General features: G+C 51.5%; 2 protein-coding genes across 10 annotated transcripts in view; both read left to right on the top strand.

Annotated features, from left to right (window-relative positions):
* AMBRA1 (autophagy and beclin 1 regulator 1) overlaps positions 1-11,119 on the top strand; it is a 120,568-nt gene extending 109,449 nt beyond the window's left edge. For all 7 annotated transcript variants that reach the window (XM_085548746.1, XM_015864395.3, XM_015864397.3 and 4 more), the window contains 3 exons: positions 1,129-1,221; positions 2,868-3,061; positions 9,600-11,119. In XM_085548746.1, the coding sequence (XP_085404872.1) occupies positions 1,129-1,221; positions 2,868-3,061; positions 9,600-10,090 (778 nt within the window). In that variant the 3' untranslated portion in view covers positions 10,091-11,119. The remainder of the gene's footprint in view (positions 1-1,128; positions 1,222-2,867; positions 3,062-9,599) is intronic.
* A 6,932-nt stretch (positions 11,120-18,051) lies between these two features.
* Positions 18,052-24,777, top strand: CHRM4 (cholinergic receptor muscarinic 4). 3 transcript variants are annotated; one of them, XM_015864408.3, is made up of 3 exons: positions 18,052-18,216; positions 22,119-22,160; positions 22,275-24,777. In XM_015864408.3, the coding sequence occupies exons 1-3, from the start codon at positions 18,162-18,164 to the stop codon at positions 23,750-23,752; spliced, it is 1,575 nt and encodes a 524-aa protein (XP_015719894.2). In that variant the 5' UTR covers positions 18,052-18,161; the 3' UTR covers positions 23,753-24,777. The 3 variants fall into 3 exon arrangements, with proteins under 3 accessions (XP_015719894.2, XP_015719895.2, XP_015719893.2); XM_015864409.3 differs by lacking the exon at positions 22,119-22,160; XM_015864407.3 differs by lacking the exon at positions 18,052-18,216 and having other exon boundaries at positions 21,012-22,160.
* The last annotated feature ends 371 nt before the right edge of the window (positions 24,778-25,148 follow it).

Consider the following 25,148-nt stretch of genomic DNA (forward strand, 5'->3'; position numbering starts at 1 on the left):
TCTTTGAACAGTCCTCTGTCCTTCTCTTCCTTTTGCCACAGCATCAATCCTGTGATTGGAGGCTTACAGAGCATGACAGATGATCCTTAGGCTTATATCAATGTTCTTTCTGTTATCCTGGGCTTGAAATAACTACAGTCTTGTCCATGCTCTTGCACTTTATGTAGGCAGGGCTTCTTGACTGGCTAGATCAAATCCCATAGTCACCTGTTTTGATCCTATAGAAGATGGATGCTCTTAAGTGACTAGAAGGCCTCTTATTTCTGTGTGGTACGGAATAAGTTGGAATTCCCTATTATCTTCTTCCTGTTGAATTGCTGCTGGACCTCAGAAATTGTAGGAGGTACTTAGAGCATCCTGGCTACAACAGCTTAGTGTCTTCAGCAATGCAGCGGTGAATAGCAATACACTGTTGACCTTGCCTGTTCCTGTGAGGTGATTAGCCAGTCCTGGATTTACATATCTTCTTAAACAATGCACTGTGAAACTTTGTTGGAGCATTGCTGTTTTGCTAAACTTAGTAACATTTGCTGTAAAATGCTAGTTTTGGACTTTTCCGGCACAGATATAGTTGATCTAGCACACTCTTTTGTGGAAACTTACCAAAATTTCCTCTGAGTCTGCCCTTGCTCTGCAGTGACTGTCAGTGGGAAAGCTGCATAGGGATTTATTTTTAGGTAGAAAGAATGAGAACCAACAAAGAAACTAATTGTCAAATACAGAGCAGTGTTTTACTTAGCATTACCTAGAGCAGGAATCGCTGGCAGACACCACAAAGAGAATTGGTCTTTCCAGTCCAATTCTTTGTTTAGTCACTTGGAGGTACAGTAACCTGATTTTATACACAGTTGTATGTCTTCATTTCCTGAAAATCTCTCAGCTCGTATAGCTGTGCTTCAGTACTAATATTGAATTGAAATGAATGGGATACTCCAGAGCTATCTGGGTAATACAATGCTCGGTGTTTGCAAGTGATGATGAACCCCTGTAATGAAAACATGAACTGAGCTAGACCTGCGTTCTCTGTGGGACAGGAATCAGCACCATCCTCCACATTGTGGTGATGTAATGAATGCTTGCTGAAACAGTGTCCTGCCACACTAATAATTTTTTCTTTGGTGTTTCAAGGGCCTTAAACTCTGGAGTTGAATACCACTGGGACCAGCAGAATGAGAATGTCTTCACTGTGCATTCCAGCAGCAGGAGCACTGAGCGGCCTGGGTGAGTCTCCTGGACATGGGTTAGAGCAAGCTGATCCTTTCTATTGGCTTCATTACATCTGAAAGCATCACTTTTTGCCATTTGTTCCCTTTGTACCAGCAGCTTTAAAGACACAATTTTTTGTCTCCTTTCACACTACTGTGTTAGGCCACTTGAGATGCTTCTGGAAAGTGAGATGCCCAAAAGTGCTGCTGGAAATAGTGAAGTACATGTGTCATCTATTGCCTTGGTAATATCCTTGAGCAAGGTGTAGGAGGAACATGTGGAGCTTCAAGCATCAAAGATGCTATGCTAAGTTAATGGTGCCTTTGGAGGATAACTGAGCAATGTGGTGTTTGTAGAGACAAGTGCAAATCCATTGGGTGGCCTCTGTGAATGATTTTCATCCTTTTGGTTTCTAGCCATGGGACAGTTGTTTCTCATGACTGAACTCTAAAAATAAAGCTGAATCCCTTTAGAACCCCGTTGGCTGCTTCATCCGCTCTACCTAATGACGCATACATGTGTTTAGTTATCCTAAATACAAAGATGATAGTGCAGTACCATGCTTTTTCCCCATTGAAAAGTGCTTCTCCTTAAGCTCACCGGTCTCGTCAAAAGTGTTGAAGTCTTGTTTCTGAACTGTGAGCTTCAGGATCCCAAGGAGGTTAAGAGCTGGTGTTTATGCTGTCCTACAGCCTTTGTCTGGCTGAAAATGAACAATAAACAGCAGAGATTCTCTGTCTGCCATGAGCGGGTATTGCCACTACTTGCATTTTTTTGACAGTGTATATCAGTCTTGTGTGATGGGCTAAGGAGCAGCCTGAAAGGTGGGAGCTTCATTACCTCTTTAGGGGATTCAAGCATCAGAGGCAGAAACACTGCTTGAGAATGAACAAATTCCTGAGAGAGGGTAAGAAAAGCAAGACAGATTTCAAAAACTAGCGAAAGAATGTTGACTGTGAACAAGGCAGCCTTTCCTAGAAACTCTTTACCATTCCCAGCACTTACAGCCAGAGGTCAGTTTTGGAAAGAGCATCCAAGCATTACCAATATTCAGCTTTTGTAGCTGAATACACTTCAACTGTTCTTCTCTGAGAAGCTAATGAGCCTTGAGGCGGTTCCTGTTATTTGCTTTGGAGAACAGAGAATTTCTCTTGTCTGACTGGAACAAGCAGAAATGCCTGCCAGAGTGCATTCATGTGTGATGCTGACAAACTAGGGGGTCCAGATGAGGGAAAGGATACAGGCTGTACCCTCAGGAGCAGAAACTGTCCTGCTGCAGAGGGAGGTGGTATGTGTGTTTATGGTTCTGCGCTGCATTTGTGTTGCCAACTGAACTCAGTGACCCCGAGAGCGAATACTTCTGCAGGCTGTGGTACTGCAGGGATACATATTTAAGCCTGTCAGACACACTGCTTCTGTGGAAGGGTGAGTAGACTGAAAGACTCTCTTAGCCTAAAACTCAAGAGACCAGCTAGCTGAGGCTGGAAAGATGTGTCTGTGTTTAAGTGCAGATAACCATTCACTCCAGCCCCAAACTGTGCAGTGGCTGGAAGCTGCCTGGTTGGAGTGGAGACAGGAAGAGGCTCAGGTAGATGCTTCCATCTTGCTGGGATGTTTTACCTCCAATGCTTATGATCATATTTGTTTTTCTCTCTTTTCAGAACCAGCAGAGCCACGTGGAGGACAGATAGGGACATGGGCCTGATGAATGCCATAGGCCTACAACCCCGAAACCCCCCCACCTCTGTGACTTCACAGGGTACCCAGACCTTGGCGCCTCAGCTGCAGAATGCCGAGACTCAGACAGAGAGGGAGGTACAGGAGCAGGAATCCACCTCTGCAGGGACTGGGGACGGTGAGGAGCTTATTTATTTGACAGAACTTACCTTCTGGGTGAGGAACTTCCATATAGATCCCATATCCCATGGCACATTTTTTACACTTCTGGATCTCTTCAGCAAAGATTTCTCCAGCATGATTTACCTGTAGCCAGGCCAAGATGATCCATATGAATAGAAAAGTATTTTTCATGTGCTTTCACAGGGTAAAATCAGCTGTACAAAGACACAGTGATTTCAAGAAAAGCCAGATGTACTGGCATCACTCCTCACAAATACTCTGTACTGTAACCACCAATAGAGCTGCAAACTGCTGAGGATCATCCTTAGCAATTGGTCCTTCAACCTCTGCACTGAAACCCATGCAAGCTTCACAAGCTCAGCCTTGAAATACAAAATAATATACTGTATATTAATTCTCACAAAGGCAGATATGAGTATTCTGTTTAGTCTGATTAATGAAAACTGTGATGAATGTCCAGCTCAGCTACTGGAAAACATCTCTAATGTTTCCCAGTGTGGGAGAAATTATCAGCATATAAAGAGCTTTGAGCAGCTGATGTGCAGTTCCTTTATGATAACAAATCACTGATAATTTGAAAGCATAGTAATTTTGTCCAGGCTTCCTGTCTCTGTGCTGAACCATAGCACTTGGGTCCAACTCTGAAAGCTTGGTGTTGGACTGTGTGTGTGTGGGAAAGGCAGAGAAAATTAAAGGGGCAATTTTGAGAGTTCATGACAGTCCTTTTGACTGTGCAGAGCAGCCCCATGACATCTGTATCCATATGCTTTGTGGTCTGACATTGTGGAAGATGCCTTTTGGCATGCAACTCTTCCACAGTTCCCACTCTGCAGCATCCAGCACGTGTGATAAGATTTTGTGTTTCACTGATACTGGCTCTTCTGCTTAATGTTAAATTGCAAATTCCTGATCTGTGTTGTTTCCTATCTGCTAATCTCAGCAGAACTAGGATTAACTTCTCTAGAACATTAATGCAGTTGAGGACATGTGAATTCAACTGGAATGCAGAATGTCTGGACAAATGTTGAGCTTATGGGAACTGTTGCTTCCACTGAATGCGGTATGCAGACAGAGAACAGGGCACAGCGTGCAGCAGCTCTGGGAGCTTCTTGCATCAGGGCAGTGATGGCTGATGTTGCAGGTGTAGGGACCTCTCTCTGCTCTGTTAAAAGAGAACTTCAGTATTTCCTCCCTGTGCTGCTGTTCTGCAATCATCTAAAGGTTTCTCTTCATTTTCTATAACTTTTCCATTTTCAGATCTGGAGTGTGGCTTGTAACTAGATGGTGAGGTGGGGAAGAGTTATCCCTTACTAGTGCTGTGGGCAGAGTTTCTCTGTAACAGAGCATTCAGAAGAAAAGGAGTGTAAGGTAGCAAGCCAAGGGCAGAGACTTGTAGTCTGTCTCTTGCTTCAAAGAAGAGCAACAGTTTCTACATCTGATGTGAACTCTGACTGGAACTGTGTGCCCTTACACAAGTGGCTTCATCTGCAAAATGGGCTGTCCACTCTCCTGTCTGGTATACAGATTCTCAGAACAAAGGAATTATTCCCAGTGTGGATGTGTGCTCTGATGACGATTCCAGTGTTCATGCTACGTAGTTGATCAGTTCTTCTGTAAGTTGCAAAATACGTGTATAGCTTGAGCCCCGCTGATCTTGCTGTGGCATTAAGGTTCCTGTTATTCTAGCATCATAAACTCATATTTTCCCAGTGCATTCAGTCAGGTTAGACTGGGTGCTGTGCTGCTTTTCTGATGGTTAAATTTGCCCATTGTATCTGCCATAACTATTTGTCTGTGGAAAGGCAAACAAGGTTTCCTGTAATCAGGATCTTGATGTCAGGGACATCCAAAGAAGGGCATGGGGGAGGGAAAGTGTTCTACCACTAACTTAGTGTGTAACCTAGGGCAAAATATTAATCATCTACCAAATGGGAATAAATCTTCCCATACAGCACACAAGGGGCTGTGAAGATTAATTAGTGTTTTGTATGGGGCTTTGAAGATGTAAATCACTGTGTAAGGGCTTAGCAAGTATTATACACAGCAAAATGGGTAAATCAGATGTGATTCTGAGTAACGTAAAGGAACGTTTTATCTATCACCTCATCACAAGAAAAGAAAAAAAGAAAACAAAATAAAAATCCCTGAATGTCTCCCCAGAAAGATTAAAACAGGATAGTGCTACCCCCAGGAGTGAGCTTCTGTCCTGTGGCGTGTGAGCTCTGCTGCTGTGGGGAATTCTGGATCACGGCATTTCTTGCAGATGTGTGCTTACTGTACAAAGGGAAAAAAAGTATGCAGAATTGCATCAGAAATCTAATTAAGCTCTGTGGTGGTATAAATAGTTTCCTTTTCTCATGCAAAGCTCTGCGGGGACTTTGCTGTTCTGATTATCTTTCTGCCTCCTTTGGAGGAATGAGTATATGATGACTTTATTAGAAGTGAATCCCTCTAATGTCTGTATGGTTTTGTTATACAGCAGTTGATAGCCGCCTTGTGAGCTCTGCTCACCAGCCACACGTGAACCAAGATAAGATACATTTAGGAAAAAAACTAGGAGAGGTACTGAGAAATGCCTAGAACAGTGTTTCAACTGTCTCCTGCTTTCTCTTAAGCTGACAGATGTAGTGGAAATTGTGGTAGAGCTGTAACTTGGAGGCATTCTTAATTAAACACAGTCTTTTGGGGCATGATGTAAACGTTTACCCTTGCAAATGGGCACAATGAGGAACGGCTCTGTATTCAACTGGCATATGAAATCTCACTCAAAAACCAGCAAAATTCTTTATGAGTGTTAATGACCTCTGTTTAACCTTTAGAAAATGTAATTCCCAGTCCAGATTGTGTCAAGCTGTGGCTGACACTTGTTCAGGCTGCTGGATGTGTGAAGAGTGGTGTGAGCGATGTTGGCTGCCAGCAGTGGAAGAGGTACTGCAGGAAACCTGTCTGGTTATGTGCCCATGCTATCTCTGGCCACATGTTGATACATCTTCAAGTTAATCCAGTTGGTTTTTGTTGTTGTTGTTGTTTTTGTTTGGTTTTTTTTTTTAAGGAAAGCGATATTTCCAAGAACTAATAGAAAGACCTGAGTGGCAATTGTCATCTCAATTTCTTTCGTCTCTGTTGTCCCTGGGGCTTAAAATTCACCTAGCTAAATGCTCACTGTACTAGTAGGCTCCGGTTACGAGCCAAAATTGCAGCTATCAGAAGGCTTGATGTCAGTGAATTGCTGCTTTGCCTGTCTCTGAAGGAGGAATGCATTGACTGCTTTCATGCAATACAAAGGTTAAACTCACTGGCCAGTGCACCGTTCCAGCATGTCCAACTTCTGACAGAGGCTGCAGCAGGCACTTTAAGGGCTTCATCCTGTTTAAACCAAGAATAGTGAAGAAATGTCACACACAGATGAAACTTTTCTGGTATAAACAGAGCATCCTGAGGATGCCTAAGCAGCACTTACGAGCACAGTCAGTGTGCCTAGCTGTGATGTAATACGTTTAATCTGAGACATTAGGAACACGTGCTGAGGGACTGCATGGGCAGGAATACCCCGATAGCAGCTGTGCCTCACGTGTGCTATGAAGAAACATACCATTTTGCATTAGCTGAACACGTTCCTGTGATGCTGTTGTCATATGTGATGTGACTTTTTGTGATCAGTGTGGGAACCGGGACACCAGGGCTCTATTTACAGATCTGCCTCTCATTCTGCAGGCAGAAACGTGGGCAGGTCCCTTAACCTTTCATCTGCCTGCCCATCTGTAAAATGTAGCGTGTCCTATAGAGCTGCAGATCTGTACAGTGTGTCACGCGCCCGACAGAACAGCAAAGTTCACTTTTTCTTTAAAGCCCTCTGAAAAATGCTCCCTGAAAAAAATAGTCTTCAGGTACTGTGCAAGCCTTTACAGTGCTAAGTACTTCAAGTACCTGACTCTCTTGGGATTAAATTATAGAGCAATTTTTAAACTCTAATGAGAAAAATAAGTTTCACTCTTCCAATCACCAAGGTAAGTTATTGTTAAGAAATTGGTTATGAGTCAAAGCAGCTGTGCCTTTTCTGTTCGAATTAGCCACCTCAGACAGGGAGTGTGAGCATGCTTCTGAGCAGGCTGGGGAGGAAAGTAACTGGTAGTATTTATTCTGGCACTAAGGGAGATGCTGTTATTCATAGCTGGTTAGGCAGAGCTGTGACCCTCCCCTTCCTCTCCCTCTACATTACATGAATTAATTTTAAAATGCTTTTATTTTTATCTTTGAGCATCTGAATTAGTGGGTCAGCTCACACCACTACATCAAGCTGGAATTTCTGGTGACCTCAGGTTTGGGTTCAGGTCACTTGTTGTTTTGGGTAAGTGCCTGGGTATGTAGCCTGAATGTCCACTAAATGGAAGTTAGCTTATTTCACTTGCATGGAGAACTAGTGTGGTCTGCCTTGGCAGCATGGTGAAGAACATGTGTGGGAGTCACCAGACAGTAGAAATAGGCTGTTATATGAATCTGTGCTGTTGTTCAGCACAAGGCACGCTGCTCAGGAAGCTTTGCTCTGATCCAGTCAGCTGAAACTGAAACCTGAGGAGAGTGGGAAGGGGAGAGGACAACTCCCTAACTCCCAGAGTAGAGGTGCTTCTTGGCCACTTGAATGGTAAAGCTGACTTCTGGCCTTCGATAATCTGTCTTTCTGGCATTTCCAGCATGTCTGTGTCTCAGTTCTTGTAGTCTGAGGACTTCTGACCTTCCGATTCCTACTATGGCATCAGCCCTGGCCTGTTCTCTGAGGAGGCATGTGCCTTAACTGGCAATTCAGCCATAACGTGTAGTAATTAAGGGGATGGGAATAGCAGGAGATGCTGCAGTGTGCGCTGTGTGCATGGACTCCTCTTGTGAAGCATATGTTTGTAATGTTAAGGAGTATCGGCTGGGTATCCTGGCTGATACACAGTTCCAGCACTCCTGCATGGGCCAGCTTATAGCAGGCGATCTGTCAAGAGCACAGTACCTGCTGTTCCAGGGCTTGTGTAGGTAGGGTGGGCTGGCATTCCTCTCAACCAGGTTGCACATCTTGGCTTTCTCAAGCTTCCTGTCTGGCCTGACCAGATGGTTGGTAATGAAGTGCTTATGACTGTGTCCCCAGAAGGAAGCAGCAGCGACTGAATTCAAAACCATGCTTCTCAAACCTTCCACTTACTCCTGCTCAAGATTGATGTTCCAGTATTACCTGGCATTCATGTTTTTCACACTGAAGTTTCCAGTCCTTCCAATCCTTCCTTATTCTGTTCTTGGTCTTGCTTGTGCTGGTCAGTCTGGTTCCTAGCTCATGCATCAACATCCTGGATAGGATTTCTTTGCTTGCAGTTATTGGCCATGCTCTGCACAGTCGGTGTTCTTGCTCAATCCTCTGGGCTCTGCTCCAAATTCTCATGTGATTACTGGTGTCTCCACAGTCTCGCTAATGCCCTAATCAAGGAGCTATGTAATTGTTGTATGTATGGTTGATATAGCAGGCTTGCTACGTTCCTACTTATTCTGCTTGTGAGAATTAAGCTTGCCCTTAATATCTGCTGTGTTTCTACAGCAGGGCAGTATGTCAGCAGGCTTGCTTGAAGAAATTAGGCATACTCTGTGGTGGAGGAAGTCAATGGTATTTGATGCAAATACCACTGAGACAGAGAATAAAAGGAGTAAGCTGTCACCGACTGACTGCATAAATGTTAACAGCTTTAACTATCTTGTTTTTTCCACAAAAAATAACATCTACAGCAGCATGGTGTTGTCTGTGCTGAATATCCCAGCTCCCATACTGGAGACACGATCTCTATCCCACAGTCCCAGGTGTTTTGTCTTCCTAGTCAGCGTGGCATTTTGGTTTTTGTTGTGTTTTAACTTCAGCCTACATCTTAGCCTTGTTGACATTTGTGTTGATTTCTTTGGTGCCAGGAGAGCTCACGGTTTTCTCCTCCTCTAATCAGCACTGTGATAGCTTCATGGAGCTGGGAGTGAGATTTATCTCTTTAATAAGAATCGTCAGGATCCCACTGTGGAATGATTCTGGCAGTTTATGATTACTGGTTGTTTTCCCCAGACGGTCTGGTTAAGGTTTGTAGCAAAAGGAGAATGGTGAAAAACAGAACTGGGCTTTTGAATGTTCCTGCTGTGGGGTTTAATCTACATGGGCTATTTTTCCAAGAGATTTTCTTTTTCAGAGGCATTTGACAGTGGTTCCCTCAGAGCTCAGTACAACCAGATTATGAGGGGAAGTTTGAGGGAGAGTAAACAAAAACCTTAAGAGATGTTCCTCGAAAAAATACCTGTTGGGGAGAGCAGGAACCTACACACTGGACTTCTTGACAAAGGGCACTGCATTTGTTTGGCATTTGAAGGAAAGTTACAGAAATGAAATACTGGACTTCCACTGGAGCAAAGCCTGTCTTCTGTCCCAGCACACGTGCCCTGTTATTCAGTGACATTGTGCATGCATTTTCTTGGTGCTTTAGTCTGCCTGATGCACCAAAGTTGCTTTTGCTCTCTCTTTGCAGGTGAAGGTCCAGAATACGGGGCCGGTGGGGAGGATGCCCTGAGCAGGATACAAAGGCTGATGGCAGAAGGTGGCATGACTGCTGTGGTGCAGCGGGAGCAGAGCACCACCATGGCGTCCATGGGTGGCTTTGGCAACAACATCATAGTGAGTCACCGGATCCACCGCAGCTCTCAGACTGGTGCGGAGTCCACTGGAGCTGAGGGCACATCAGCACATCAGTCCACCTCACAGCAGCTGGCATCTGAGCTGGAGGGACGGATCCTTTCAGAGTCTATGCAGCTGTCAGAGCACGGCCTGAGCCCGCGGACATCTTCTGGCGGGAGTGAAGGACGAGGCACCGGTGACCTGGACCTGCCGGAGCAGGCCCAGCCCTCCATGGACACTGAGGGACCAATCGAATACAGTGACCTAACTAATAATAACCATCTTCCTGACAGTACCAACTTCTATAGTAATGACAGCACCAGTGGGGAGTCGCGGAACAGGTAGAAATGAGTTGTGTGTTGGTGCTACCCTTGTACTGCTCAGCAGAGACCTGTACCTCACAGCTGGCCGGAAGCTGGAAGAGTAGGGACATGTGGCTCCAACAGGATGTTGGTAGTTCAGAGGGTTTCTATGTCCTGGGTGAGTGGCAATGGATAAGAACTGCGAGGAAGCCATGGGCAAGAAAGCATAGTATCTTAACTTCCAACATTCCCACTGCTGAATAAGAACAGGAATATAAACAATACTGGCTGTACTCCATGCAGATTTTGAAGTCGTGTGGGATCCCCTGAGCTCAACCCTTCAGTTTGGTCAGTGTCATTCTTTGTAATGCTTCTCCCCTTTCCTCTTTCCTGCCCATTTATGCATAGGGGCTGATCAGCAGAGTGAAGGGAAACAGGCCTGCAGCATCCTTCTGGAGACTGGCAGCCCTCCTGTGCAAACCTGGGCGTGATGCTCCAGCGCTGTTGCTGGAGCAGAGGAGTCTTCCAGGACACAGTCCTGTGCTGTGGTCTTTTCTGGGAAGAGCTAGGATTCATCAAAACCTTCATGGCTCGGGAACTGCTTACACGTGGGGATCTTTCCTTCTTAGAAATTAGGTTAGTACTTGCCAGGAACCTAAGCAGAGCTGCTATGTAGATGAATAGAGGGACAGGGGCTACTGCTCTCCAGTCAGGATGCAGTTCATAAGTTGTGCCAACATTTAACATGAATGAGCCATCCCAGTGGTTTCATGGTGCCAGGACTGAGCTGCACCTCCTTGGCAGGGGGCAGGAAATGTCTTTGAGCTCCAGGCCAGGGTGTGAGGTATGGGTCTGTGATGTAAGGTGTTGCATGTGAAATCTTGACCTTGTACATGTAGTTTCTAGTGGAGAAATCAAGGCTCTGATATTCTGTTTTTAGTCTCAAATGTGATTTTCCTTTTCGTTTGTAACTCTCCATCCCTAGCAGGTTTGTGGAGGAAGGACGGGGAGAGTGTGAGTGCTAACGAGGGAAACACCAAAGATTAATGTCATTAAAATATGACAAACCCTTGCTTGACCTACTGTCTTCATTTGTGTGATGGATCTCTATGGGATTGACTTTGGGAGATAGGTACATCCAGCTCAGGAACTCAAGGTAGCTTACAAACGTCAGACAATGGTCATTCCCTTTCCGGAAGGATGGTAGGCTCAGCGTTGGAGTGGAAGGCTTTCAACTATGCAGCAGAGGGGAGGAATAGAGAATCTCAATTGCAATTTGCCTTTCAACCAGTCTGGGGATGAGCAGGCACTTCTGCATTTCCTATCATTCAGGTACTGCAACAGAGAGAAAGTGGAGCATTTCCCCTGTCCTGCTCAAAATGGTACGTAACAGCTCTGTCCATCTTAGACAAGCAGAGAGGGATCTGTCTTGCTGAACTCTTGAAGCAGAAAAGAGATCCAGGGTCAGGCTGTCCTGGATAAAGGAATGCACGCCCCAGCGTCTGTTACCACTGTCTGCACTGAGGGATGCTTCCTCTGCCATCAGATCACCTGCCAGCAGCTGCTGTGCTTCTGCTCTGCTCCTCTAGACTCTGCACTGCAAAGATGTTACAATAAATAAGGCTGTCATTAGGCAGCACTCAGGCTCCCAGTCAGAAGAGTCTGTTAGAGAACATTAAGCAAATCTTCTCTTAAATCACAGCCTGGAAATGAACCTTAAATCAAATCAGCTGCTGCCAGGCCTCATTGCAGAGTGTTAATGAGACTCTAAAACCTGCCCTGAGCCAACCACATCCCTGATCTGACAGGAGAGCAGCCTGAAAAACGGGATTCCCTTGTGTGATGAGGAAGGCTTCATGCATCCCTATAGCCTCAGTGTCGGGTGGCAGGAGGATGTGCCAACACTGGGAGCTGGAGGAGCTTTGTCTCAGCTGAGGACTCGAGCAGCACAGGGCAGCACAGGTCTGGGCAGAGCTGTTTACTGCTCTGCTTGAAAACAAAAACAGAGCCTGGAAAAAAACGCTTCTGCTTCAGCTCAGCCTGGCATCTCCTGTTCCCTCTCCTTGCATGGTTTCTGGAAGAGTCTTCAGGCCCATTCTCAGTGGATGTGTTGCAGAGCATTTACACATGTCCATTTCTGTAACCAGAGCCAAACTACCTATGGAAAAATTTCCATCATGGTTGGGAAAAGATCTTCTGGGCTGTGTTGCTCTAGCAAGAGGTTCTCAAAGGCCTGGTGCCATGGAGGGCTGCTCTGTGCAGGGCCCAGAGCTTTTCTGCTGGGAGCTGCCACTTGGTCAGGACCTGTCCCCGTTGAGATGCTGGCAGAGCGGCAGTGAACTCCAGTGGGAGCTGCAGCAAACTGCAGCCGTTCCACTTGGCATCAACTTGGGATGCTTCTGAAGTTCCAAAGCAGCTGCTTGTTTGAGGGCTTGTGGGGAAAGCCCACAGATGACATAAGGGTGGGGGACCTGATCAAAGCAGGCAGCTTTGGTGTTCCTCTTAACTGGCTCTCTAGCTTTGGGCCAAAGTGTGGTGACAGCCATGGCCTGGCCTCTGTGCTTGTACAAGCTGTAAGTAGGAATGGAGCGGGTAGGCTTACTCCTCAGATGCTGCCTTGGATATATGGCCACAAAACCAGCAGGTGCTCTTGAACTTTGTGTGTGAAGTGCATATTTTATTTTTGGAGTGCAGTCCTAGAATGTGCCAAGCGCAGCTCCCCTCCCTTGCCTTGGACTCCTTAGCCCATGAGCTGGAGGTTGGTTAGAGCAAGGCTGAGCTAAACTCTAGCATGGGCCTTTGGCCATCCCACAGTCTGCCCAGCTGCCTGAGGTACAGAGTACTGTGCAGCGCAGGTTGTGGGATTGCAGCAGGGTTGTGAGACTCCTTCCTAAAAGCCTGCAGCTTATCTGCTTGCTGCAGCGTGATAACGCAGCACGGAGGCAAGCACCCTGCCAGGAGCGAGGTGGAAATTCAACACGAGCTGCCTGAGGAAACCGAGCTGGAGCCACGCGTGTTTGCTGGCCCAATTTAGGAGGCAAAATGAGAGCTTTGCTGCTTAGAAGCAGGAAATAATCTTAAAAACCAAAAGCTTTTCTCAGCCATAGCTTGTCAGGAGTCTTTTAATGTGCTAACAAAATCCTGGGGAAAGGAGGAATGCAGCGCTGAGAATTTTATTTAGCTTTCTAAAGGGTTTTGATGAAGTCCCTCACAAGAGGCTATTAAAGAAAGTGAGTCACCTCCAGGGTAAGGGGTAAAGTCCGCATGGAGACGAATACTGAGGTGGGAATGGGAGGTGAAGTAAGAGCCAGTTCTTGGTGTGGAAAGAGGTTAATGGTGGGTTGGCCAGGCTGTGTAGGAGTTAGGGTTCTCTAAACACCCTAATGAGCTAAAAGAGCAGGGGAACAGCTGAAGTCCCAGTGTTATTTAGGTTAGCAAGGAAAAGAGAAAAGGAGCCAGAAGCCTGGAGCCCTGGAATTGTTGGTTGGAGCTGCTGTGCTGGAAGGGGGCTTTTGAATGAATCCTTCACAGCACTTCCCTGTGTAGGCACTGCTGCAGCCCATGAGTGCTCCAGCACCAGGCTTAGCAGGCAGCCCTGCGCAGCAGCTGGTGGGTGATGGGCACAGCCGGCTGCTGGGAGCCTTCCCCTCCTTTGGTGGCAGTGGCTGATGGTGCCCCTTCCCCCACATGTTAAGGCACACAGCCACTCATCACGGCTCTTCTCATCCACAGACTTAGGGAGTCCAGCAGCAGGTGGGACTCCTTCCAAAAACAAGTGGATTGCTGCTGCTGCCAGCCTTTCTCTGGCCGAGGCAGAAGTGCAGTTTGCTGGGCAGCAGCAGCCCTCTCTGCTCCCTCCCCATCTGTCAGAGTAGCCACTCCAACAGGAAAAGGCAAATTAATTGAAATGTTCAGCATGTGAGGTGTCTGCCCCTAATTGGGATCTCGGTGTGCAACACAATGTGACGCTGCTGTGGCAGGGGACAACCTCCCCCTTCCAGCTGCTGCCCTCAGTCATGGCAGCACCCCTTCTCTCAGCCCCTGGAGCAGAGGCCTCTGCCCACTGCCACAGTGTGCTGGGCACCCTCCAGAGTGCGCAGGGATTTGTTTCCCTGCCACATCCTGAGCAGAAGCCTTTCATCTGCTCCTGCCTTGGATGGGGAGCTGCTTGTGATGGAGCCAGCAGGAGTGCATGGTGCTGCCACCAGGAGAGACGGATGGACTTTGGAGCTGCAGGACCTGCTTTTTTCTCAGGTTAGTACTGAAACCAGAGCAACACTCACGCTGAAGGTTGCAGCCACGCTCCATCACCTCACCGAGCCCTTCGCCTTCTCTCTACTCCCAGATTCACAAAGCAGAGGCACCTGGAGAGCACTGGAGGCTCTGAGTGCTCCTCCAGGTCGGGCACTGCCACCATGTGGCAGGGCAGCTGTAATGGGCAGTTAGTTTTTTCTGAGCACTTCAGCTCCAGATGGGCTCAGTGAGGGTTCGTGTTGGCTGATGGAGATGGACCAGCAGCTGGCAGCAAGGCTAGAGCTGAGGCATATAAATGCAAAGGCTGTGAGGGGTTGTGCTGGTCTGTTTGCCTGCTGCAAAAGTTCTTGAAAACTAATCACCTACATCAAGCCCAATGCTAATTAAAGCAATTACTTAAGGAGGAAGTGAGGCTGGGCCTGCTGCTTTGCTGTGGGCACTAAGTGCATCTCCAGAGCAACAGCATTTGGGCTTCAGGGGGACACAAGCTGGGGGCTCGGGCAGTGCTGGGCTGCGGGAGCCCCGAGAGGCCCCGGGCATGGGTTTGCTGCAGGGGTGTTGAGGAAGGCTGAACCTGTGGCGTTCTCATGATGGGATTTCAGCTCTGGCTGACAAAGGTGGCTGCGTTGGCATAATACGCTTATGCTCCTATGAGATATTTGATGTGATGCATCGTGACAGCCCCATCAGAAATTAGCCCTGTGCTCGGTGGGCTCAATGCAGCCAAGTGCACGGCATGTGCTGGGGACATGGAATGTAGGTTGTGGCCCTGAGACAAGGCCAGGGCGGCAGGCATGGCACAGCAGGGATGAGCACTACCCACAGCTGCTTGCTGCCTCTACAGACCCAGGTTGGGGAACACCTCAGCCACATTCCAGTGACAAAGAGAAACAAAAGGGCTGTGGTATGTTTGCTACAGGGTGTCTGCCCCTGCTTCCCGTGACTCCTCTGCCAGGGAACAGCATATTTTATAGGCTCTCACCGAGTGACACTCTCAAGCACCTTCCTCCTGCTCTTTTTTTCACCCCCTCTTCACTGTTATTTATCTTATGCTCATCAGCTTGAATGGGTTTTTCTTCCTGGGAGCTCTGCCTCCCACGCAGTTAATGACACTGACGGCAGCAGGACGGGATGGAGATGGTGCTTGCTGGGGCTTGGACCCAGCCCAGCCACCCACCGCAGCGTGGGACACTTGGGCTGCCCCTCCAGGTACTCCTCTCACTCTTCCTTGCTTGCTTATCCCCTAGTCCTGAGGTAGGGGGTCCGTAGCCTCACTGGGGGGCACAACACTATTCCCTGGTGTGGGAGAGGGTCTTGAAGCACTGCTGGCATGGGTAGAACAAGAACTGCTGAGAGGAGGAGGAGGAGAAAGGCTGCACATACATGTTTGTACACCCAAGTGTGTAAGGCTGAGAGGATGGACGGAGCTATGCCAGAGTGGGGGGCCTCCTGCTATTTTCTCCTCTGCTGCACTCTGCTCCAAGGGCCTTACCTAAATAAATGGTGTAATTACTGGGAATTAAGGGGAGGTGAAGGATTGATGCCAAAACAGAGCCTTCTAATTTCCACCTGCTCTGCATCCTCTGGGTTTCTCTCAGGGCTTCTCTTCCTCCTTGCAAAATCTTCATTCAGATCGAGTTGGAGAAGGAGATGGATGGAGACCTCCTGGTGGGAGGCTGACTCCCCCCTCCCTCTGAGTGGAACCCCGTGGGCTCTATCCCCACCTTTTTACCAGTGTCTCACCAACATCCCCTCACGGGGTCTCATGCCCTGTGCCTCCCCCTCACCAGATCCCGTGCCCCAAAAGGCTGCGGGCAGCTCCTACCCGTCTCTCCCCGTCTCCCCTCCCCTTCCCCGCAGACACCGCACTGCGATTATCGTAATGATCCCCGACAAGGCACTATCAGGAATTGCAGTGATAAATCTAAACAGACAGCTTATGAAAAAAATAAAAACAAACAAGCCACAAGCCTGGGCCCATAATTTAATACAAGGTTATTAGCCTGGCCGGTGGAGCACAGAGCTCTCTCCTGCTGCAGCCTTGAGCCTCCTCCACCCTCAGCTCAGTCGTGAGCCCCAGGCTGTGCCCAAAGCCTCAGCATGGTCCCTGCAGCACGCAGGGATGAGGGGCCCAGCCCACTCTGCCCTGGGGTGGTGCTGCTGAGCTGCCCTGTGCCACAGCAGCACCAGCCACCGCACTGAGCAAGGGGAACAGCTTGGAGCAGGAATGGTAAGGGCCCAACAGAGCACCCAGTTCCTTAGCTTGGGAACAACTCACACCTGCATTTCAACTTCATTCTTTTCCCTTTTCTCTTTCATTTTTTTCCCTTTTCCCTTTTTCTTTCTTTTTTTTTTTTTTTTTCCCCTAGATAATGGGTATAAAAGAAGTGATTCAAAAGCACTTTACCCCTTCCATTACCCAGAAAGCAAATAAGCACTGCAAGAATGGGGACTGCAACACAACAATTATATTGAAATATTCCAAGTCGTGCTTATATGGCAAATGTGACAAAATTGAGTGCAACCTTAAAATAGCAGCAGTGATCTCTGAAAGCACAGAAGGCAGATGCTGCCGTGCAGTGCGGTGTCAGTGCCATCCTTTGGCTCTGCCCAGATTTGGGGTCCTGGCCCTACCCCCAGCTCTTCTCCTTCCTTCAGGAGAGCCCCCCGGGTCCATGATGGGGGGAGCAGCACTGGCACTGCTCCCTGCGCTGATGCTTCAGTGCTGCTGCACAGGGCTGAGCCCCATCCCTGCCTGCTTGTTCCCTCTTGCGGGTTCTGAGTTGTTTGTATTATTATTATTACTTTTTCTGTCTTTTTTTTCTTTATTTTTGGGGCGGGGGGTGGAGAGGCTGGTAGATGGATTAGCGTTTATCACCAGGCTGCCTACTGGAGGGTTATTAGAAGTGATTTGCAATGTAAATAGTTCCATCATCAGGCACATTTTCTTTAGACCAGGCCTGTATTTGATGAATATTAAAGCGCGTGGATGGTAGCGCTGGGTTCAGTGGGGGCTGCTGGGGGCAGGAGTGTGCAGGGGGGGGAGGTGTCCAGGACGTACTGGAGTTGCTGTGTGTGATGGGAGAGGCCTGGAGTGCCGACCCTCGACAGCTGGGGCCCATCAAGCAGCCCAGTGCCTGCGCAGCCCCATCGGCTTGGGAGCGCTCAGCCAAATGGGTGCACCCGGAGCGCGGCAGTTTCCCTGGCACTGATTTTCTTCGGGAGGGAAGAAGGAAGAGGAAAGGGTGTGGTGTGGTGTGGTGTGGTGTGCCTGAGGTCAGGGCTTTGGGCCGCCGCATCCAAGGCACTTTCTCTCAGCTCCCCCTTGACCGCAACGTCCCGGCTCTGCCTTGGGGCGCTGCCGCCGCCGCCGTCCCGTCCCGCAGTGCCCCGCTCGGTGCCCGCTGCCCGCCGCTGTCCGCGGTGCTGCAGGGCTGCCCGCCCTGCTGCGGGGTGCGGGGGGGCCGTGGCACATCTGCCCGGGGTGGGGGAGAGCACATGTGGGGAAAGGAGGGGGCACACGAGGGTTTCTTTATTTTTGGAGGGGGGCGGCGGAGTGGGGATTGGCCGCGGCACCGTGACGTTGTGCTCCCCCCTCCGCATCCAAAGCTTTCCCCCGGCGTTTGTGGGGGGTGGGGGGGGGACACATCTGGGGGCGGCACATCTGGGGGCGGGAGAGGGAGGGGGCGGGGAGGAGATGTTGGGAGGGGGGAACCGGGCCGGGCCGCCAGAGCCGGGTCCTCCCCCTCCCCCCGCCCCTCCCCGCCCTCCGCCGCTCGGCGCCGCCGGGAGCCGGGTGCCGGCCGGGGCCATGCGTGCCGGAGCCCCCGACGGCGCGGCGGAGCTCTCGGCGCTGCACCATGGCCGCTGAGAACCGCTCGGCCGCGGGCGACGGCGCGCCCTGGGGGCTGCCCGGTGAGTGCCGCGGGGGCGGGGGATGCCGAGGGTCTGTCCGCTGGGGTCTGGGGAGATGATGGGGTACGCGTCGGGGTGCGCGGTGCAGGGCGGGGGAGCGCTCGGGAGCCGTAGGGGCTCTCCTCCAACTTTCCTGGGTGTCCACGAAGGGGCCCTTCCTTCGCAGCAGAAACCGCCGTCGCTTCCCCTCCTCGGGGGGAGCGGAGAGGTGCAGGGCTGCACCCGGCGGCGGCTCTGTCCGGGCAGCGCCGCTCCTTGGTCCGTGCCCGCCGTGCCCCGTCCCGCGGCTCCGGAGCGTTCGCTTCCCCGGTAACTCGGACGGAGATTTGTCTCCCGGGCAGGACGCTACGTGCGTTTTTGCCTTTGCTTCCCCTGTGGTTCTGGGACGAGATGCCCTCTCCTTTGGCTACTTTGTCCCTCCCTACCCGGGACGCGCAGCGCTGCGCAGAGCCCCGGGCCGTGCACCGCATGGAGCTCCCCGCGGCCGATGGGTCGGGCAGCCGCACGCACCTCGTTCCCAAAATAATGACATTGGCTTCAAATCAAGGGACGGCCCCTGGCGTGTTCTCAAATCAGTGCAACGCTCGGTTCTGTCCTTCCTCACTCTGAACCCCTCTGGCTTCACTGTGGCCGTGATTTCAATCTGCTACTTGCTGACACCGTGATTGGAGCGCTGCTTTTCCAGCTGCAGAGCAGCAGCCGCACCTCCGGGGTCTTACTGGGACCCCGAGCAGCGATGGGATGCTCTGAGCGTTGCTACTCCCAGCACCTGGCACTTGGGCACCTGCCGATCCCCAGTTGTGTTGCTGCCACACTGCCCAGGGCTGTGGCTGTGTCACCCTCACGGGCAGCCCAAGGAACAACCACAACGGCCCCATGTTGTGCCCTGCATCCACTGGGCAGGGACGCACAGGAGGGGCACCATCAGCACGGTGTGCTCAGCCACACGCCGTGCCCGCGGCAGCAGGTCGGTCTGTGTTCTTTCATAGAAGAGAAATGAACTGAAATGATTAATTAATGCTGTGATCCAATTACTCTGAGTTTGCAGAAGGGGCATGGTTTTTCTCTTTAAACTGTCCCCACGAGGGTCCTATTGATATCACTTTTTGTCATAGTTGTGGGTTTTTTGCTTTATTCTTGTTTGTTTGTTTGTTGTTTCTAATGGAAATGACAAACATCTCCCCAGGAAAACGCAGACAAAGTCGGGTAATAAAAATAACGAGCTGAGGAGCGGCGGTGCCCAGCAGGCCTCAGCCCCGGAGCTGCTGTCCCCTGACATGATGAGATACAGTGCTGAGGGCAAGTGGGCACTGCAGGGCTGGGGGTGGGGGGAGAGTGGCAGTAGAGAGAGGGCAATGGGAGCTGTTTGCAGCGGGTGCCGCCTTTGGCACCAACACAGCTCGCCTGCCCATGTACACGCAAACATGGCATGAGGTTCAGAGCCCAAACAGCCCCGCTGCCCCTTGATGCTCCAAACGGAGGCATTAAAGGGCATTGTCTGTCCTCTGTTGGCCATGGGGATGTGCTGCTCTTGTTCTCCATCAAACCAAGGGAGGTTTTCTTGTGTTTCAGCATCCATCTGTGCTGGCCTTTGAACTGTGCAGCTTTGGAAGCCTAAGGTGTGCTCTGGGGCAGTGAGACAGAGGGATTTTGCACTGAGCCATTCCTGTTTTCTTCCCCTCCCACCTTCATCCCCACTCTTCAGCCTGCTCTGGCATCAGAGCCTGCCCCAAGCAATGGGGACCAAGCAAGCAGCACCACTGGAGCTCCTTCACATTGGCATTTGTGGGCTCACTGGAGCCTTCCCGGGGTTGGCATTCCAAGCAGAGCCGCCTTGGCCCTGCACTGCTGCCGTGACGCAGAGGGGCCAGGGGAATGCAGGAGCCGTGGCAGCTGTTTGCTCAGCCTCAAGAGCTCAGCAGAGGAGCTCCATCGGTCAGCCGGCAGGAGGGGCAGCAGAAGCCTGGCCTTTAAAGGCAGAGCCCTGCGCAGTGGGCAGGCTGCCCCAGTGCTGCTGAGTGCTGCAGGCAGTGGGCAGTGCCTGGAAGCCGAATGCTGGAGATCCAGAAAGGCAGCCCTTCTGCTGCCACCATGGCCTTAATGTGTTTTGTGACTCCTCAGAGGGCACAACAGCAGCGGGCATTGGCACTGCCTGAGTGCCATCAGGGCATGGCAGTGGTGGAACTGCATGGCGCTGAGCTACATGTACCTGGAGGGGAGTGGGGTCCAAGCATGAGGCCAGGTACAGAAGTCACCTCTGTCACACCTCAGAGGGCGGGAGCTGAGTGTTCCTGCAGTGCTAAGGGTTAACGCTGCCTTGGTCTGGGTCCAGCAGTGCTGGGCTAATCGGGCTGTGGGAAACTCTGAGGTTTCAGTTGTGCAACGCCAAGGGCGGAAAACATCACTTTGAGCAAACACGACGTCCATGTCCAGGTCACAGGGCGGATCCCGAGTGGCAGCTCGGCGCCTGGACCCTGAGCCTCCCCATGCCTCCTCGGCTGGGAGCGGGGCCGCTGGGACGGGAAGGGATGGGATGGAGCAGGATGGGGTGAGAGGGATGGGACAAGTGCCTTGTGGAGTCTGTCCAGGGCAGGGCTGAAAGCAGCACGCAGGGCAGCTACGATCCCTGCTCCCCAGCTGACTTGGTCTCAGTCCCAAGCTGTTCTTGCTGCTCTCTCCCCCAATCCCTGTCTCTCCCACAGGTGTTTGATCCCAGACACAAGGAGGGTGCAGCTGCTGTGGGCAGACATCTGTTGCTCTCAGCCTCTTCCCCTTTCCCCACTGTATCTGCACCTGGCTGCTGACAGAGCTCCAGCCCGGGGCCATGGAAGACCAAGAGCATCCCGTTAAGGCAGGCAGCATTCATGCAGTAGGCAGCAGCAGTGTAGCTGTGCCCCAGGCTCTGATGAAAGCCCCGTGTATCCCGAGCGCTGTGGGAAGGAGGAGTGCTGGGAGTCTCGGGGAGGGCCACGGCTGGCAGCTGCAGCAGGATGGCGAGGGTTGGCCTGGGGCTGAGTGCTGTGGGCAAAGGACAGCGTGCAGGGCCGGGATCCGGCCGGTGTCTGGGGCTGTGTGGGCATCAGCATCGGGAATCTCCGTGAGATATCCCCCAGGCTCTGGCCGACGGGCCGGGCATGGCTGAAAAGAGCCAACTGCCGCGTTCAAAACGCCGGTTGCAGTCATCCATCCCGAGGATCCGGTTTCTTCCTTTTTCAACCCAGAAGTTTGCAGCCTGACCTCTGGGTGGCATCCACGGACGTTTGGATCGAGGCTCTCCTGTCCCCTCCTCGTGAGCCGTGCGGGGGGATGAGCTGCGCTTCCATCTTAAAATGGGCAACTGAGAGTGCGAGCCTCCGCCATGCCATTAAACGCACTTAGAGGGGAATGCGGGTCTATAAACTCAAGTGGAAACAAAACAAACAAAAAAATAACAAAGACAGAAACTGTATCTTAGTAGAAAAGAAAGACGGGTTTGGATTGGTTTTTTGTTTTGTTTGTTTTTCAAAGCAGGTTTAGGGGCTGGAGCTGTACAGGAGAGGAAGATCAGCTTCCCTGCCCACCCAGCAATTCCATTTCTTTCCCCTCCTGGTAAATGCTCCCTCATCCCAATTTTGGCCCACTGATTATTTTTAAGACCACTCTCCTCCCACTCATCACCACGGGGGTCAGCCACAGACACCTTGTTTTCCGTGAAGGCAGAATGTCTGCCCATTATCTCCCACACCTGCCAGGGCTGTGAACCCATCTGAGGCTAATTACCCTCAAACTGATGCCTGGCTGGGCCCTGGGCCTCAGCCCAGCTGGGAGACAGGCCAGACCGGTGCCCAGTAAGATGCAGTGGGATTCACATGGATGTCTTTGGGCTGAAGCTGTAACAAAATTTGCTGTCTTCCCTGTCCCAGATTTCCTCTTCCAGAAGGAGCTGTTTGCTGCCAGAGACACAGGTGAGCACTAAGAGCCACGACACGGCCCTTTCCCAGGGCTCACAGCCATGGCTGGACAGATGCATGCTCCACCAGGTGTGACGTACTTCCTTTCTGTCTCTGTTCTCCTTGCAGACCCCATGCACAACCTCTCCGCACAGCCCTGGCAGGCAAAGATGGCCAACCTGACCTACGACAATGTCACCCTCAGCAACCGCTCTGAGGTGGCCATCCAGCCCCCCACCAACTACAAGACTGTGGAGCTGGTTTTCATCGCCACGGTCACTGGTTCGCTCAGCCTCGTCACCGTGGTGGGGAACATCCTGGTGATGCTGTCCATCAAGGTGAACCGCCAGCTCCAGACTGTCAACAACTACTTCCTCTTCAGCCTGGCCTGTGCCGACCTCATCATCGGAGTCTTCTCCATGAACCTCTACACAGTCTACATCATCAAAGGCTACTGGCCACTGGGGGCCGTGGTGTGTGACCTGTGGCTGGCCCTGGACTATGTGGTGAGCAACGCCTCGGTCATGAACTTACTCATCATCAGCTTTGACCGGTACTTCTGTGTCACTAAGCCCCTGACGTACCCGGCCAGGAGGACCACCAAGATGGCGGGGCTCATGATCGCAGCCGCATGGATATTGTCCTTCATTCTCTGGGCCCCTGCCATCTTGTTCTGGCAGTTCATTGTGGGCAAGAGGACAGTCCACGAGAGGGAGTGCTACATCCAGTTCCTCTCCAACCCGGCGGTGACCTTCGGCACGGCCATCGCTGCTTTCTACCTGCCCGTGGTCATCATGACGGTGCTGTACATCCACATCTCGCTGGCCAGCAGGAGCAGGGTGAGGAGACACAAGCCCGAAAGCAGGAAAGAGAGGAAAGGCAAATCTCTCAGCTTCTTCAAGGCTCCCCCAGTCAAACAGAACAACAACAACTCCCCCAAGAGGGCTGTGGAGGTGAAGGAGGAGGTGAGGAATGGGAAGGTGGATGATCAGCCCTCAGCTCAGACAGAGGCTACTGGCCAGCAGGAGGAGAAGGAGACCTCCAATGAGTCCAGCACGGTCAGCATGACCCAGACCACCAAAGACAAGCCCACAACGGAAATCTTGCCAGCGGGACAAGGACAGAGCCCAGCCCATCCTCGGGTGAACCCAACTTCCAAGTGGTCCAAGATCAAAATTGTCACCAAGCAGACTGGAACCGAATGTGTCACCGCCATCGAGATCGTCCCAGCTAAGGCAGGAGCCTCTGACCACAACTCCCTGTCCAACAGCCGCCCTGCCAATGTCGCCAGGAAGTTTGCCAGCATCGCCAGGAGCCAAGTGCGAAAGAAGCGCCAGATGGCAGCCCGGGAGAAGAAGGTCACCCGGACCATATTTGCCATCCTGCTGGCCTTCATACTCACATGGACTCCGTACAACGTCATGGTCCTCATTAACACCTTCTGCGAGACCTGCGTTCCTGAAACCGTGTGGTCCATTGGCTACTGGCTCTGCTATGTCAACAGCACCATCAACCCAGCCTGCTATGCCCTCTGCAATGCCACATTCAAGAAAACCTTTAAGCACCTCCTCATGTGCCAGTACAGGAACATTGGCACGGCCAGGTAAGCTGGTGCTCAGGGACCACTTCAGCAACGTTCCAGCAGTCCTCCCCTTCGCCTCCTTCACCTGGAGGGGTCCTCTGCTCCCTCTCACAGAAGCATGGACTGCGAAGTGCTGGCAGGTGACGCCCTTGTATGCTGACAAAAGCCCACGGCACCTCTGAGCTACAGCTCCTCCAGCCACTCTGGGCCCAGGGACTCACTGAGGGGCTGGGAAGGAAGGTGAGCTGAGACCACATGTGCTAACCAGGAGCCCTCCCAGCTCCCTGCCCTGGATGTGTTGGCCAACAGCCATCAGCACTCCTCATCAGACTGACCGCCTCTTCTCCCTGTGGCTGACCATCTCCCGGCTGTCAGAGCTTGTTTGCACACAAACAGCCTAAAGCTGGGTGTTTTCAATAGCCTTGTAGACCATTTACTACCCAAAATGAAAAGAAACGGGAGGCCCAACTCTTGCCAGCCACTTTGGACCAGGCTGGCTTGAGTGTGTGCACAGAAGACCCTCTTGGACTGTCCAGTCATGAAGTTGGGGCTGTGCCCAAGCAGCAGTGGTGGGCTCCCTCCTCACCTCAATGTCACCTCCTGGCCTAGGGACCAGCGGGAACAGTGTGGGACACCTGTCCCACCGTGGTGGCCCCAGGGAGGACATAGGATATGACTGCTGAGCTTTGTAAATGGATGTAACCTCATGGCCACTGCTGTCGCGGAGTCCTCAGCATGCGGGGTCCCACCAGCCCCTCCTGGCCCCACGCGTGCAGCCCAGGCCCCATCGTGCCGTTGACTCACTTCTGCCAAGGCTGGGGCTCTGCTGAAATATGGGGGCACTGCCATGTCTGTTTGTCCGTCTCACTCCATGCCAGGGCAATGCCATGCGACCTGGAGAAGGGCTGCCCTGCCCCCCTCACTGCCGCTGCCTTTAGGATCCCGACATAGCGTTACCCACATTGCCTGGCGGGTTGGTTGGGGGTTTTGAAGAAGTGTTACAGTTACAGCAGACCCCCAGCAAATAAAGACCTCGGACCAGAAACCAAAGGCCACGGGTTGAGGAGTCCCTGTGGTGTCACCGAGTTGTCCTCAGTATCCCACAGGCCCTGATAGAGACAGTGAGTGCAGATGCAGACAGTCCACAGGGACATCCCTGTGTGTGCCTTTGTCACCCACCATAGGGCAGGGGTGGGAGCATGAAGAAGGCAGCAGCCCGAAGTGCTGCTGAGATGAGGCGCTGCTGGGGGGCTGATGTGGGTGGCACCCAGGCTGCTGTCCCCAGGCACAGTGACTGCTCTGCTCCCCAAGTCCCAGGGGATTGGTAGACACCCCAGTGGTGACACAAACCCCATGCTGGTACTGCGCCCCCACAGCATCACTCTGAGCAGACAGACATGAAGGTGCAGGGCCAGATCCCC

This window comes from Coturnix japonica, chromosome 5, assembly GCF_054131305.1.
Source record: "Coturnix japonica strain WE chromosome 5, WE-NBRP24, whole genome shotgun sequence".
Classification (NCBI taxonomy): Eukaryota; Metazoa; Chordata; class Aves; order Galliformes; family Phasianidae; genus Coturnix; species Coturnix japonica.